At 38.7% G+C, this 18,057-nt stretch overlaps 1 protein-coding gene across 9 annotated transcripts in view; it reads right to left on the minus strand.

The window, feature by feature from the left end:
* NRF1 (nuclear respiratory factor 1) overlaps window positions 1-18,057 on the minus strand; it is a 143,338-nt gene that overhangs the window by 55,492 nt on the left and 69,789 nt on the right. For all 9 annotated transcript variants that reach the window (XM_045792659.2, XM_045792655.2, XM_087860833.1 and 6 more), the window contains exon 5: window positions 9,667-9,807. In XM_045792659.2, coding sequence (XP_045648615.1) covers window positions 9,667-9,807 — 141 coding nt within the window. The remainder of the gene's footprint in view (window positions 1-9,666; window positions 9,808-18,057) is intronic.

Consider the following 18,057-nt stretch of genomic DNA (forward strand, 5'->3'; position numbering starts at 1 on the left):
ATTCTGTTTCACCTCCGTGACTTATTTTATAACTAGAAGTTTGTACCTCTCAATCCCCTTTATTTATTTTGCCCATTCCCCCACTTACCTCCCCTCTGGCAACAACCAGTTTGTTCTCTGTATTTAAGAGTCTGTTTCATTTTTTAGATTCTACATATAAGTGAAATCCTATAGTATTTGTCTTTGTCAGTCTGACTTATCTCATTAGCATTACGCCGATAGGTGTACACCCATGTTGTCACAAAAGGCAAGATCGCATTCTTTTTAATGGCTGAGTAATATTCCACTATATATATATATATATATATATATATATATATATATATATATATATATATATATATATGCACATACACATACACACACACACCACCTCTTCTTTATCCATTCATCTGTGGATGGACACTTGGGCTGCTTCCATATCCTGGCTATTGTAACTAATGCTGCAATAAACACAGGGGTGCATATATCTTTTTGAATTAGTGTTTTTGTTTTCTTTGGATAAATACCCAGTAGTGGAATTACTGGATCATGTGGTATTTCTATTTTTAATTTTTCTTATTTTTTAAAAAAACTTTTTAGAAGTTTTTTTTTAATTTAAGTTATCTCTACACCCCACGTGGGGCTTGAACTCATGAGATCCCAAGATCAGGAGTTGCATGCTCTTCCAACTGAACCAGCCAGGTGTCCCACTATTTTTTTTTTTAAGAGTCTTTTTTTTTTTTTCTTTTTTTTAGAGAGAGAGAGTTCAAGCAGTGTGGGGAGGGTCAGAGGAAGAGGGGGAGAGAGAATCTTAAGCAGGCTCCACGCACAGCATAGAACCCAAAGTGGGGCTCGATCTCACAACCCTGAGATCATGACCTAAACCAAGAGTTGGTTGCACAACCAACTGAGCCACCCAGGTGCCCCACAGCTCCAGTATTTTTCATTTTTTGAGAAACCGCCACTCTTTTCCACAGTGGCTGCACCAATGTACATTTCCACCAACAGTGCGCAAGTGTTCCATTTTCTCTGTATCACCACCAATACTTATTTCTTGTCTTTTTGATACTAGCCATTCTGATAGGTGTGAGGTGATATCTCATTGTGGTTTTGATATGTATTTCCCCGATAATGAGTGGTGTTGAGCATCTCTTCATGTGTCTGTTGGCCATCTGTATGTCTTCTTTGGAAAAATGTCTATTCAGGTTTTCTGCCCATTTTTTAATTGGATTGATTGGTTTTTTGGTATTGATTTATATAACTTCTTTATATATTTTGGATATTAAACCCTGAACAGATATATTTCCTGTAGATATTTTCTCACATTCTGTAGGCTGCCTTTTGGTTTTGTTGACCATTTCCTTTGCTGTGCAAAATATATTTATTCTGGCATAGTCCCAATAGTTTATTTTTGCTTTGTTTTCCTTGCCTGAAAAGACATATTCGTAAATATGTTGTGAAGGCAATATCCAAGAGATCACTGCCTACATTTTCTTCTAAAGAGTTTTATGGTTTCAGGTCTCACATTTAGGTCTATAATCCATTTTGAGTTTTATTTTTATGTATGGTGAAAGTAAATGGTCAAGTTTCACTCTTTTGCATGTAGCTGTCCAGTTTTCCCAAAACCATTTTTTGATGAGAGTGTCTTTTCCCCATTGTACATTCTTGCTTCTGTGGTCATAAATTAATTGACCATAAAATAAGTTTATTTCTGGGCTCTCTATTCTGTTCTACTGATCTTTGTGCCTATTTTTGTGCCAGTACCATACTGTTTTGATGACTACAGCTTTGTAGTATATTTTGAAATCTGGAATTGTGATACTTCCAGCTTTGTTCTCTCTCAAGATTGCTTTGGCTATTTGGGGTCTTTTGTGATTCCATACAAGTTTTAGGATTATTTGTTCTAATTCTGTGAAAAATGCTACTGGAATTTTGATAGGGATTACACTGAATCTGCAGATTGCTTTGGGTAGTATGGACATTTAAATTATATTAATTAATTAATTTTTAAATTTTAGGTAGGCTCCATACCTAATGTGGGGCTTGAACTCACGATCCTGAGATTAAGAGTTGCATGCTCTACTGACTGAGCCATCCTGGTAACCCTTAATGATATTAATTCTTCCAATCCATGAGCATAGAATATCTTTCCATTTGTTTGTGTTGTCTTCATTCTTTTTCATCAGTGTCTTACAGTTTTCAGAGGATAGGTCTTTAACCTCCTTGGTTAAGTTTATTCCTAAGTATTTTATTCTTTTTCATGCAATTGTAAATGGAATTGTTTTCTTCATTTCTCTTTCTTCTACTTTGTTATTAGTGTATAGAAAGCAACAAATTTCTGTATATTAATTTTTTATCCTGCAACTTTACTGAATTCATTTATCAGTTCTAATTGTTTTTTGGTGGAGTATTTAGGGTTTCTATATATAGTACCATGTCATCTGCAAATAGTGACAGTTTTACTTCTTCCTTACCAGTTGGATGCCTTTTATTTCTTTTTCTTGTCTGACTGCTGTGGCTAAGACTTCCAGTACTAAGCTGGATAAAAGTGGTGAGAGTGGACATCCTTGTCTTGTTCTTGATCTTAGAGGAAAAGCTCTCAATTTTTCACCACTGAGTATATGATGTTAGCTGTGGACTTTTCATACATGGCCTTTATTATGTTGAGGTATGTTCCCTCTAAAAGGAACTTGTTGAAAGTTTTTATCATGAATAGATAAGATGATCAATAGAGCTGTCTGGTTAACCCAAGTCCAACTCTGTTACAGTGTATTTTTATGATTCTGGAATTTTATCACTTCAAGGAAGTAATGAATTACCCATATGGTCTGAATTCTAGAATTGGTGTCCAAGTAAATTTACATGTTGTATTATGCCAAATACTTTTTCTGCATCTCATGAGATAATCATATGGTTTTTAACTTTCCTCTTGTTAATGTGATGTATCACACTGATTATCTGTGAATATTGAACCACTCTTGCATTCCTAGAATAAATCCCATTTGATCATGGTGAAAGATTTTTTTCTTAAATGTATTGTTGAATTCAGTTTGCTAATATTTTGTTGAGGATTTTTGCACCTCTATGCATCAGAGATATTGGTCTGCAGTTTTCTTTTTGTAGTGTCTTTTTCTGGTTTTGATATCGTGGTAACGCTGGCCTCATAGAATGAATTTGAAAATTTCTCTTCCTCCTTTATTTTTTGGAATAGTTTGAGAACAGATATCAACTCTGCTTTAAATGTTTTGTAGAATTCACTTGTGAAGCCATCTGGTCCAGAACTTTGGTTCGTTGGGAGTTTTTTTTTTTTTTTTTTTTTTATTTGTTAATTATTTAAAAAAGTATTTATTTATTTATTTGTTTACTTAGGTAATCTCCACATCCAACATGGGGTTCAAACTCAGGACCCTGAGGGTAAGAGTCACATATTCTTCTAACTGAGCCAGCCAGGTGTCCCAGAAGATTTTTTTTTTAAACAATTCAGTTTCATTACTAGTGACTGGTCTGTTTAGATTTTCTATTTCTTGCTGATTCAGTTTTGGAAGAGTGTATGTTTCTAGGAATTTACCCATTTTTTCTAGGTTGTCCAACTTACTGGCATATAATTTTTCACAATATGCTCTTATAATACTTTATATTTCTATGGTGTCAGTTGTTACTTCTCTTAATTTCTGATTTTATCCCTTTATCATTATGCAGTGCCCTTCTTTGTCTCAAAAAGGACTGAATTTTAACCAATAATCCTAGACTGGTCTTTCTAGAGCTGTTTCTTCTACAATTATAATCTTTGTCTGGATCTCTTCTAAGACAAATTCCAAGATTTACAACTTCCCAAGAACAAGAGAATCCAATTGGACTCAAGTGTAGTAAAGAGCAGAACTGATTTCCCACTAGCAAAATCATAATCATTGCTTAAAAACTCTTCAAGCAATGGTGTAATTCCTAAATTCAGGGTGTAGTCTGGGAATTAGCAGCAGTACCGGCATCACCTGGGAGCTTGCTAGAAGGCAGAATCGCAGGTTCCACTCAAGACCAACTGATTTACAGTGTGAATTTAAATGACAAGACTCTCAGGTAATTCTTATGCACACTGAAGTTTGAGAAGCACGATTTAGCACATTCCCTGGTTTCTGGTCTGAAGTATCCCATAAAATTTTGCTAACACGGCTTTCAAAATCTCTGAAAAAGATGGCTTCATTATTTCATTGGAAATGAATTCTGGGGTCCCAGAACCTACACCAAAATTAATGATTTCTTCTGCTAAGCCTTATCTCAACCTCCTTCAATTCTTATGCCAGGAGGCAGGCAGATATGGGATAAGTTCTAGCCACTATTCTTAAAGGTACCTAGAAATGCAAGTTTTTGTTTTAGCACTAAAAACACTACAGAGCTATGTACTTTTTACCACACACACACACACACACACACACACAGACACACACACAAAAGACTTCATCAGGATCAAGATATATTTCCCATAGGTTCTTTTTTTTAAGTAAATGTTTATGTAAATAGTCTATTTACTAACATAACATAGTATTATACTTGTAACAAAACCAAAAATTAGTAAGAAACAACAAAAACCTCAGCCACAGAGCTGCTTCCTAAAAGAACCAGAGCATTTAGTTCAAACGGATTTCACAAATTTCAATTTGTGTAGGAGACAATTGTGATAGTTGTTAGGGCAAATCAAGAAATTCCTTTAAAATGGTAAAAGTTTAGTGTAGATTAGCTGAAATACTCAAGCTGAATGATGATCACAATATAGTTTTACATAAAGAGAGACAGAAAGAGAGAGAGAGAGAAAGCACTGGCAATATGGACTTGACCCTTTAATTCCATTTCTGTTTGTCACTAACTTGCTTCATAAATTGCTTCCTCTCATTATGGCCCAATTTTTCAATATATTGTCACCTGTATTGTCCCACTTCACTGCTGAGCCAAATGAAAATTCCAGGTTCACTAACTTTCTGTAAGTGAAAAATGGGTGAGAAATGGTATGTTCAGGTTACTCAAAAGTTAATACAGGTAATATAAATGGTTAGTATTAATAACTGGCAATACTATCTTTGTGTGATGCCTTCATTTTCAAAGCACTTTCCCATATAGTACCTCATTTCTTCTTCCTTTGACTCCATAAAGTAGGAGGGCATATATTTTTCTCATTTTCAGAAGATGAAACTGGGAACCAGGGCTATATGTGGTAGGATGGGGACTAGAGACTAGACCTTCCAACTCTAAAAAACCAGGCTAATTCTCAAATTTGTAAAGAATTAAAATAATGGAACACATAACATTAGAACAATACTGAATATAATTTACTCTTTGGACGACTGAGAACCCACCTTAGGATTGCACACAGAATTATGCTTGTGAGTCAGGATCATCAATATAAACATTAGTCATCTCCATTGCGTTCAGTGCAGATAAGACGATCAATAGAGCTGTCTGGTTAACCCAAGTCCAACTCTGTTACAGTGTATTTTTACGATTCTGGAATTTTATCACTTCAAGGAAGTAATGAATTACCCATATGGTCTGAATTCTAGAATTGGTGTCCAACTAAATTTACTTGGTCCTTTATGGCTACTGGCCATATGTGAGCTCTGCTTCCTTGACTATGAAAAGAGGAATTATATATATACTCTGGAGGGCAAGGATTAAATGAGATGCCCCTGTAAATAACTTAGTAGTGTGCCTTCCAAAACATAGTAGCTATAGAAGAGAAAAATAAAACAGAAAAAGAGTTGTTGACATCTTTACCCAAACATAAAGTTCAACAAACTTCTACTTTAAAAAAATTCAAGTTTAATATAAATATGAAAACATTTTTTGTGTTTCTATGGTTATAAAAGTAATTCGTGCTTATTAGACAAAGAAAAAGAAAATCACCCATAATGCCACCATGCATAGATAATCACTGTTAATATTTTGATTTTACAGTAAATAGATTTACAACTCTTTAAAGTTTTACACACATGCAACACACAGAGGCAAGTTTTGTGTGCATGTTTTAAACAAATGAAATTGATCAACTCAATTATGTATTCCCTGAAAAAAAATAAAAACCCTAGCCCTCTCCCAAAGAAACAAAATATAAAGCACTAAGCAAAGTACTACATAAAGCACTTGAATTAGAGTACATAAGAAATGTTATTTTATAAGCAGTTAAAAACTACTGGAACGCTCTATCCCATTGCTATAGAGAACAAGTCAGCATTTTTGGTGTCTAATATATCACTGAATGGTAAGTTTCTGGTCTCTTTGGGAGCTGCTTGTCTTCTCATGTAAATTCTAAACATCACTACTATAATTTATTCAAGCACTTTGTTCCCAGATTTTCCTATTATAAACAATGCCATGAACATACATCTTTGCTCACCTGGAGGGTATGTCATACACATGTTAAATTTTGATATGCACTGCCACCCTGCTTTCTATAAAGATCATACCACTGCCCAGTTGTATTGACAGGGTGTTAAAATGCTTGTATTCCCATTCCCTCTCCTACCTAGGTTTAGTTTGAAATAACACCCTGCTTTTTACTATCATTAATAATGAAAGGTTTTGGGATCAATTAGAAAAAAAAAGGTAACTGGCTCGCATTAATAACAAGTATCTGAGGAAAATAATTTAAAAAAAAAGATCCGGGGTAGAAAACCCAAGATCCAAATACTCAGAAATTCCCATTGAATTAGGAGCTGGGTTTTTCATCACCCTGCTCACTCCTCACCCACCACCTGTCTGTTTTGTTTATTTGTTACGTATTGGTTTTTAGCAATGATCTGTGGTGAGAAGGGAAAGGGGGGAACGTAGGACGATGAAGAAAATGCACACCTTCACCAAAGTACCTCTGAGTCTGATCCCTGAGTTGAGTACCAGCTTCCCTTGGATCCATCGCTACATAAAGCTCTCCCAAGTGTGTATTTCACAAGAATGGAAAATAGCACAGTTACAAATGTTTTACCTCCAACATGAAAAACAAACTGTTTGCTATGACTTCTGAGGCCATAAGCCAAGTTTTATAACATGAAACTTATCCATGATGATGTAATATAATCAAAACCTCAGATTATTTCAACCTAACACATTAAATGTGACAATGAAGGAAAAAATGCCCATCACAGGAGGGGGCGTAATGCCTCACATGCTTAACACAGTATTTTTAATCAGAAGCTTAGTTAACCTCATATATACCTTGTATCTGAGGTACAGAGTAGATTCTTTACATCAATCGGGTAAAAAAAAAATAAAAAATTCCGCCTTATGTTTTCTTTAATTAGTCAGAATGGTCTTAAGGACAGACTACTAGGTATGAAGTGACAGGAAAAAGTTTAGATAATGCTTTCCTTTTTGAACCACTATTTCGGTATTCTTCCAATGTTCACAGAAAGATCTATGAATTCAACAAGCAGAAGATCCCAATGTAGCTTTACAAAATACTGTCTTGCTTTAGACCAAGCTGCAGGCTCAGACTCAGCAGGAGAAAAGTGCCACCTCTGAGCAGTGGCGTCAATGTCCGCAGCCAGAGCACACGCCCTTGGAAGACCTCCGATCCTGGTATCTAGCATGCTGGATTCGTTTCGCTCTGACTCTTTGGTTATTTATTTATTTATTAAAGATTTTATTTATTTATTTGACAGAGAGAGAGACAGCAAGCGGGAGAGGGAACACAGGCAGGGGGAGTGGGAGAGGAAGAAGCAGGCTCCCAGTGGAGGAGCCTGATGCGGGGCTCGATCCCATGACCCTGGGATCATGCCCTGAGCCAAAGGCAGACACTTAACGACTGAGCCACCCAGGCGCCCCTCTTTGGTCACTTATCGACCAGACACTAGTATTCAGAATTCAGAGGTTACTTAGGTGCCAGGAGCTGTAATAGATGGCAGTAAAGAATAGAAACTAAAGCTGTGGTCTCAAATTCTAGATGGAGAGAGAGACCGCAGACAAGTATAAATGTTAATGAATAAGATAATTTCAGGTAGTAATTGGTGTTATCAAGATAATAAAATAGGAGATGCGTTAGGCAGTGACTTGGTAGCAAGGAGAAGCTCCATTAGATGGGGTAATCAAGAAAGGCTTATCTCAGGAAGTGATGCTGAGGCCGACTTTGAATAGGATAAGGTTAAGCATGTAATGATCTGGGAGAACCACGTTTCAAGAAACAGCCAATGCGAAAGAATGGGCTTGGAGTGTTTGACAAAAAGAGGGCCAGTGTGGCCAGAGCACAGTGACTCAGGGGGAGGCTGGCTTCTCAGGTTATACGGGGCCTCAGAGGCCATGGCAGAGTCTGAATTTGATTCTAGGAATAGTGGAAAGCCATAAAATGGCTTAAACAAGGCAGTGATATGAGCTGATTAAAGTTCTGGAAAAAACCTCTGGTGGTTCCGCGAAGTACGGACTGCAGCGGAGCAAGAGTGGCAACAAGGAGAGCAACAGAATCGATCAAGTGAAATAGTCTCTATGTGAGAGATACTTGGCTTGGGCGAGGGTGGTGACGGGAACTGAGGTGAACGGTCAGATTCAGGGCACGTCTCACAGCTGAACTGACATGACGTGTTAATGAATCACGTGGGGGAGTGAGGGCAACACAGGGAAACGAAGGGTTGCTCCTGTGCCGGCACTTGAGCAACCAGACGGATGGTGGTGCTGTTCACTGATACAGGGGGTCGTGGGGGAGAGTGGGGCAATCAAAGGTTCTGTCTGGGGCATGCTGGGCACTGGATGTCTAAGAGTGAGCGGTATAAGCTGGGCTCTAAACAGGATATAGAGGGGACATAAAGCCCACAGGACAGATGAGACGACTTGGAAAGAAACTAAAGATACAGACATGCCAATGCTGATCCCTGAGAACAGGAGGAAGAGCCAGCGGAGGAGCTGAGAGGGAGCACCGTGAGGCAGGAGGTCATGCAGGAGAGTGTGCGGTCAGAAACAGAGCAGAAAGTGTTTTAAAGGAAGGGATAATCAACTGTGTTAAATGCTGCTGGAAGACTGAATAGGACAAGGAAAGAAAACTCACAACTGGATTTAGCAAGAGAGGAGTACATTAATAAAGAAATAAGGTAGGAAAAGATGTTATAAAAAGCGCATTTGATCTTGATCAAGCTATCACTTTCAGAGCTCAGATACTTAAAACAGACCATCTCAGCAAAATTCCTGAGGAATGCTGATTTATGAGGCTAAGTGCATCTTGACTTCCCGCGTCAAAGCAAGAGGAGAGAAGCAATACTCAGAAGGGTGTCCTTCTGAGTTTTCCATTCTTATTTCCCAGAGAGGGGAACCCTCCTTGGCGACAGTGTGGTGGTATTCAGAATTTACACGGAAAGAGGAGCAACTTAGCCCAAAAGACTAACGGTTTACTTGCCCTGCTTGATGGTCATTCATCAAAGTCCTAACAGTCACCTGTCCAAGCAAACCAATTCCGAGCTAAAAGTTTCTTTATCTAAGCCAGGGGCCCAAGTGAAAGGATAGAACTGCCAACCAGGGAGAAGACCACATCCACGCTCTCAGGTGGGAGCATCTCCTGACACTACAGTCTCTTCCCGAAGGCTGCCGCCGCCCCGCCATGAGGCTCCAGCCTGTATCTCTCTCGCTGGTATCACCGAGCACAAAACTGAGAAGTGCGATCCGAGCCCGCCCACACCCAGGCCCCTTGTCTCTGTCTCCTCCTCACTGCCTGCCCCTTACCTGGGTCATTTTGTCCACAGAGACTGGAATTCCATCGATGGTGAGAGGCGGCAGCTCGGAGTTAACCTCCTGGGGCGCAGGGGCGTGTTCTGCCAGGGCGGACTCCAGGTCTTCCAGGATCATGCTCTTGTACTTACGCACCTGCAGGGAATTAAGGGCAGAAGTAAACAAGATGCCCCACAACCAGGGAGGGTTGGTGCCAAGCAACCGGAGAGGGGGTGGGGCTGCCTCCCTGAGCCACAGCAGAGCCCTAAGAGCAAACACTTCTACAGCTAGCAGATAAAAATACCCGCTGGCCCCAAAGACATCACACTGTACAGGATTAAAGTGAAAAGATGATGAAATTGCACGTAATAACAGCAGAAAGGAGCCAGGAGGAAAACTTTTACAGAAATACTGCTTCTTGGTTAAAATCACGTTTTCTCATTCAAAGCCGACCCCATTACCTGTTCCAGATCTAATAGGAATGGCGTTCTTTATTCTGTGTTTCCCAGGCCATATGAGAAAACGTAGCTGTGGCAGTTCACCGCCAAAAATCACTTCCAAGATCACCAAGGACTTACGTCTCTAAAACTCTAAGCAACCTATCTGAAATGGCCACTACTTTCCTGCAAGGCCAGACTCCCCAACAGGGCTGAAAGGCAACAGCGGGAAAAACAAGCCATGTATACTGTGGCTGTGTGTCAAAGGGGACACTGTCAGCAAGGCCCAGGGCCAGAGAGAGCCCCGCGGGTCAAGCCCTCCTCCTTTTGGATACTCCCTGGTGACAGAGGCAACCTTTGAATCCACGATGTCTCTGTACCTCTGGTGTGCCCCGGTCTGAACCAGGTATCATTGCTCTGACTCCTTTCCTTCCCCTACGAGTGAAAGGTCTCTCCAAAGACAGAGAACTTAACAGCAGCACATTTGTACATGCACACATTCCTCCATGATGCGCAGAGACGGAGGCACGCACGGGATCCTACAACCACCAATAATGGGTTCGTTCACTTGCAAGAATACACAGGGGGATAAGGACACCCTAGGGGATAACAAAGAAGCCATGGAATTATGGACACATAACACGATGGGATAGGAAATTAACTTGCTTTTAGGGCTGAAGCCATTATTTTAGAAAAAAAGGGAAGAGAAAACGAGGTATCCAAAAATTACAACAATGTTCAAGTCTTGGGTTTTCTGCTCCATACTGGACTCTCAATCAGGGCAAACTTCCTTAGAAGTATCTTCTTTATGAGGATTAAAAAAGAAAGATTCCCATACTCCACCTCAAGGGTGTGGAAAAGTAAAAACTATTGTTGGCTACAACTTTTGCAGTTACAGAACCTTCCAAATAGGTCAACAATGAAGGGGATGAAAGAAAAACAGTACAAACATGTATAATCATTATTACCCTAGAGATTCAGTTTTAGCCTGGCTTCTAACACACAAAAAAGAAAGTTTCAAAAACCATTGCCAGTATGTTTACTGTAACGTAAGCAGCTCGTGTTGCCATGCCAACTTTAAGGATTTATATTTTCTGCTTTCTAGGTTTCTGTATGCAATGCAGAGTTTTTATGCTATCAGCCCAGAGAAAGACAGAATCTTATAAGCCTAAGTTCTGGTCTTCAAACTTTAATATATCAGGTTAAATCATTTTATCAGTATGTAGGTCCGCAGTAAGTGAACGATAATAGTATAAATTTCACTGTGCTGGAAATACCTGGCGTTCAAAGACAGGAAATCATTACATTATTACTATTACATTATTACCTAGTTTCAAATAATTTGGCCATTTTTATGGATCAGTAAAATTCTGGGAATTCATATCCAGGCATTTTGCTAAACTTATCAGTGCTACATAATTCCTTAAAAATATCTTGAGTTTCCAAAAAAAAAAAAAAAAAAAATTGCTGGTAGAGCATTCCTCCGAGTAATTTACAACAAAATAACTTTGGCTGTGACCACCATGTTTTTAAGGTTGTTCAGTAAAATTTCCCAGAATGATCAAGCTAGTGCTTCAATTCATTCTGACTCATCAATTCTGAGATGCATATTCTTTCACATTTATCAGTCCTCTGAAATTGGGATACATCTTACAATTGCTGTGGATGAGGCAACTTGAGGCATGGCTGTCACAGGCTGCACACCTGTGAGCGTGGCTGTTCTCCCTGGGAGCATGACTGTGATCCCTTGCCTTTTCAATCAACAAACCGTTTGAGAAAGGAATGTGAGTCTTGGTTGCAGTTAGATATCTCTCCAGTGATCTTTCTGGTAAGATCAAGAAGCACCAGCATCAAACTTGTCACAGCTTGGAAAAAAGTCTAGAGACAATAGCAGAGCACTGTTTAAAGCCATGTAGCACCACTCATGCTCTTGATGGCACAGGGGACAATATTACATGAAATGTCACAGATGATGATGACTTTGCAACAAGAAGTTATTCAGAAGCACTGGGCTGTGAAAGTGAGGAAGTTTTAGAAATATCAATTTATTTCACTTTCACTTTCCTTTGTTGGTACTATATAAAATGCAACACTATTAAAATCTATGTCTAAATAAGCTTGAAAGAGCTCTTCCAGTAGGCATAAAATAAAAATTCTAAGTGATCAGCACTGTGCCAGAGTCTGTCAATGATTTTTCTGTCTTCATGGTACATAAATAACGGTGCATCTTATAAGTGAAAATGCCATAGATATGATGACATAGAGGTTTGTTTTTCAACTTCTATCTTCTATTCCAAAAACTACAGCTTAAGCCTTTGTTACTTCATACCAATGTCACTGTCAACTAACAGGTTTTACAAAGCTAAAAATCACTTAAAAACAAAATCAGCTGGTCTGCCTACCAATCCTTCTTCCCCCAATTCATCCTATATACCACTGCCATTTATAAAATATCTGAGCCCCAGAGAGCCTGGTTGGCTCAGTCAGTAGAGCATGCAACTCTTGATTCTGGAATCATTGAGTTCAAGCCCCATGTTGGATGTAGAGATTACTTTAAAAAAAAAAAAAAGTATATAAAAAATATCCCAGTCCCTTTGGGGGCTGTATGAAAATAAATAAATAAATAAATTCCTGAAACACTGACTTATGACCATCAAATACAATTTACTGAGCACTTACTATGTTCAAGCACTGCATATATCATCTCAATTAATCCTCACATAATTCTATAAGGAAAATACTAGTATACTCATTGTGTAGCGAAGAAAAACAAGGTTTAATAAACTTAAGTGACTTCCCCAAATCATATATCTAGTACATAGTAATATGGCCGCAAATCAAACTAATTTTTATCTAGCTCCAAAGCCTGTATGTTCAGCCACTTTGCTATCATTCATCTTTCTTCTCAAAACCACTTCTACAGTTCCCACTTCTCACAGGATGAAGTCCAAACTTCTCAGTCTGGCATTTCCACCTTTCTAATCATTCCCCACTTTGCCAATACTCCTCCAGCAGGGCCACCAGATACAGCTGTGCCTGCCCAGCCCTGGACATGATGTGAATGGCACTCTCCCAGCTGGCCAGTTTCCTAACTTTTGCAGCTACCAAGTTCTCTTCTACCTCTGGGCCTTTAATTCTGCTTCCTATCAAAAAATTATCCATCTTTTAAGACTCAACTCAATTTCCATTGCCTCTAAGAAAAATTCCTACAAAATCAAATGATCACTTATATTTTTTTAAGCTTATTTTTTTAAGAAGATTTTATTTATTTATTTGACAGAGAGAGAGACAGCGAGAGGGAACATAAGCAGGGGGAGTGGGAGAGGGAGAAGCAGGCTCCCCATGGAGCAGGGAGCCCGATGCGGGGCTCAATCCCAGGACCCTGGGATCATGACCTGAGCCCAAGGCAGACGCTTAATGACTGAGCCACCCAGGGACCCCAATCACTTATATTCTTATATATACCATATACAAACAGTGTGTGACATCACTATCATTACTTAACATGTGTTATGAAATCGTTCACATATTCAGACACGTGCAGATGATAAACTAACAAACATTCTCATAATTGCCAGAGGTGGAGAGTGTTTAGGGTGTTTATAAGAGCCCTTACAGTTCTGGGCACGGAATGCACTTGCTGAGGATTTTGGACTTGGCTGCTACCACCATAGTATCAACGGGCCCTTAGTCAGGTTGCAAAAACAGTCCCAGACAAGATACTATAATTCTTTTGCATATCTGAAGCCTTTCTGGAGAAAAGAGGAGTCTTCAGAAAGGTCCCATGAAAGATCAGAAAAATTTTTCTTACCCACGTGCTTCTCTGAGATTGAAAATATGTTGTCATCTGAGATATATAACAAAAAGCTGCCCCAGTGCAGAGCTGCCCTCAGACCCATGATCCTGAAGGACTCCTGGCACTGAGCCCAGCCACAAGCTGTGGCCCATGAAGTTCTGTTGGCTTTCACCCTGTTCCCTCTCCAGCCCCAATGTCAGCCTCTTTTCTCCCCTGCCTCGGTTCAGATCTCTAATTTTCCTTTCACCCCCTGGATCCTTAGTTTTGGGCCTTGAAACCTCCAAGGACTTAGATGGATTCTTTATCTCATATTTTGTATCTAACAGTTTTAGTTATTTGTTGAGTATGTAAATAAATAAAAATTTTTTACTTCACTGTTTTTTAAAATTTTAATTCCAGTATAGTTAACATACAGTGTTCTATTAGTTTCAGGTGTATAATATAGTGATTCGACAATTCTATACATTACTCAGTGCTCACCATGATAAGTATTCTCTTTAATCCCCATCACCTATTTCACCCATCCCCCCACACACCTCCCCTCTGGTGACCACCACTTTGTTCTTTACAGTTAAGAGTCTGTTTTCTGGTTTGTCTCTTTTCTTCTTTGTTCATTTGTTTTGTTTCTTAAGTTCCACATATGAGGAAATCATATGGTATTTTTTATTTTATTATTTTTTAAAATATGCTTCCACATTTCCTGTAACTTGAAGACATTTTAAAAAACCTATATTAATGGGGCGCCTGGGTGGCACAGCGGTTAAGCATCTGCCTTCGGCTCAGGGCGTGATCCTGGCGTTATGGGATCGAGCCCCACATCAGGCTCCTCCGCTATGAGCCTGCTTCTTCCTCTCCCACTCCCCCTGCTTGTGTTCCCTCTCTCACTGGCTGTCTCTATCTCTGTCGAATGAATAAATAAAATCTTAAAAAAAAAAAACAAAAACCTATATTAAAAAAGTGAATGACTTAGAACAAGAAATCACAACCAACTCGAGTCTATTCATCTACTGGGAAAGCAGAATTAAAGACTAAAGGATGATTTCAAAGAAGCTGGTGACAACCCGAGTTACCTCTTGCCTCTGTGCCTGTGACTAATTTCTGTACCTGTAGAACTGGTTAGTCATATCCAGTGTATCCCCATCTAAATGCTACAAATTATTTATTCCGAGGAAAGAGCTCCACCTCCAGAAACTCCTGAAGTTCTTCTGGAAAAGGATGGAAATTCTCTCTCTGTTCCTCAACAAAATATGTCTAGGCCTATTTCTACCAAGCCTATAAAAGAGGGATAGGGCAGTAAGCCAAGAGCATGCCCTCAGGGCACAGCAACTTTAAAAATCTACCATTTGCAATGCTTTTCACGCCAGCTCTCTATAAACATATATACGAACATGTATATGAAATCAATTTTAATTAATATCTACTGCTCCCCAGTGAGGTGGGCATTATCCTTATTTTACACATGAGGACACTGAGCCCCATACAGGAAAAATCAATGTGGGGAACTACTCAAAAAATCAAAGCTTAAAAACAGTTTTCACAAACGTGGAGGTTTTAGTTATATATGCCCGCTCTAGTGAATACCAACCCACAGGCAAAATTGAATGAGCTTGTCTAAGTGTTAATAATGCTGCCTTTTAGGTGGGAGCCACATCTTCACTAAGCAGGATCTTCAAAAGGGCCAAAACACCCAATGGAGTTGTTCTGGAGGTTTTTTAACTTTTTGTTTGTTTTTTGTTTTTTTGTTTAAGAAGCTGAGGCTTAAGAAGACAAAGGTTTTAAACTGCAGAGAGAGATGCCTGGGTAGCTCAGTCAGTTAAGCATCTGCCTTCACTCAGGTCATGAACCCTGGGTCCTGGGATCAAGTCCCGCACTGAGTTCTTTGCTTAGCGGGGAGCCTGCTTCTCCCTCTGCCTGCAGCTTCCCCTGCTTGTGCTCTCTCTTTCTGACAAATAAATAAATAAAATCTTTAAAAAGCAAACAAACAAAAAAAAACTTCGGAGAGTATTAGATCTGAGAGGCTAGATCCCAAGCAATTTGAAGAAACCTTTAGTTTCTGAATAAGGGAATCTCGTTCTACATTAAAATCAAAGGCCCTTTCTGAGAGTTCAGCTAGTTTTAAGTTACTTCACTACCTCACGTTACAAATATAGAGATGGCATATGTGATCTCTGAACCCAGTAGTTCCTCCAGCCAGCCAGCCATCAAACAAATACTTATTATTCATCTCCTCCATGCTAGCCACTGTGCTAAGGAAGAGCTGGGACAAACCAAATTAATCCATCACAGTGTCCCATTATTGTGCACATTTCTATCTAGTAGAGAAGACAAACACAAAAATTATCATTAATATAAAGCTATAATTACAAGCTGGGACAAGCACTATAAAGAATGCACACGCTAACTTTACAGTTCTTTACGTCTCAAGGTCTCAACTGAGATCCAATGTAGGATAAGAATTTAGAAACCAAGTCTGCATTGCTGAGTGCGGCCAAATTTTTAAGATGCTTTATTCATTCAACAAATGTTACTGAACAACTAACTACTCATGGCAGGGGGAATGTGTGGTACCGGGAGCATAACGGAGAACAAAGGAGATCCAGTCCCTCCCATCTTGGAGCTCACAATCTAGCTGGGGATAGATGTTAATCAAATAATCATACAAATAAAAGTATATCTGTAGTAAGTATGCACAGGACTGTGGAGAACTGGAAGGCAGCTCTATTTGTTCCCTTTTAGAAGACAAGAACTAAGAAAATGAAATTAAATTTGAAACCCCATATTTAATACCCTGGACAAACCTATGGGAGATGTAATACTCCATCACCTTCAACCCAAGTCTCGACAGTGGCTCTACTATTCAGAAGCTGGGGAATCTCGAGCAAATCACTTAAACCTCTCTGAGCTAGTATTCTCTTGTAAAATGAAAATAATAATAATATGCTTACATCTCAAGGTTACTGCCAGAATTATTGAGAATATATATACTTCAAAGTTCTATAAATCTGCTATATTATACAAATGTTAGTTACAACAATCCTCTGCATTCAACAATTCCATAAACATGTATAAAAAGGAGATTTACTTTTAAAGTAGGAACAAACTCTACATATGGTTCTATAACTTGCTTTGTTCACTTAATACATCATCTCCATCTGAAAATGTTAATAGAAAGACCCATGTTATCACATTTAATGGCAGCGTACCAGTCCTATCTCTGGATGAGCCATCAATTTATCTAATCCCTTATCTTTGAACATTTAGGTAATTCTCAATTTTTAAAAAATACTATAAAGAGTACAGTGACTGATATACTTGTACATACATCTTTGCTCATTTAACCAATTATTTCCTTAGCTTAAAATTTCAAAAGGAAGCTGGGTTAAAAAGTTTATATTTGGGGCACATTTTATACCAGTTGCCGATCTGCATTCTAGAAAATTACACCATTCTAGAAAATTTAAACTGCCTGTTTGACATGCCAACGCTGCAAGTTGTACACCTTTTTCATGTTTGCCAACCCAGACCATGTAAAATGGCTTTCTGTTTTAATTCCCATTTCTTTGAAAATTTTGTTTGACATTTGTACTTCCTTCTTCTACTATGTCTTCTCTTTTGTCTTTGGGTGTCTGAAAATATGAATTTAAATGAAAAAACAAATATACAGAAAGATGTAAAGAACAGTAAAATAAACGCTTGTACCCTCACCACCCAGATTCAAGAATTGTCAACACTTTGGCATAATTACTTTATCTGCTTTGTATGCACACACACGCACACAATATTTTTTGGGCTAACCACTTAAAGTGTATTTTACTTTACTTTTTTTTTTTTTAACAGATTTTTTTTTTTTTTTTTTTTTTTTTTAACAGAGAGAGAGAGCATGCACACGAGCTGGGTGGCGTGCAGAGGAGAAGGAGACGCAGACTCCTCACTGAGCAGGGAGCCTGATGCTGGGACCCTGAGATTGTAAGCAGACATTTAACTGACTGAGCCATCCAGGCATTCCCACTTAAAGTTATATTTTAGACACTGCAACACTCCTAAATACTTCAGCATGCATCTTGGAAAAGTAAGGGTATTCTCATACGTAACTACAGTACAATGATCACATCCTACAAAAATACCAGAATTCCTTAGTATCATCTTACATCTGATCCATATTCAAACATATCT

This window comes from Ursus americanus, chromosome 3, assembly GCF_024610735.1.
Source record: "Ursus americanus isolate L20-20 chromosome 3, mUrsAme1.1.p, whole genome shotgun sequence".
In the NCBI taxonomy this organism is placed as follows: Eukaryota; Metazoa; Chordata; class Mammalia; order Carnivora; family Ursidae; genus Ursus; species Ursus americanus.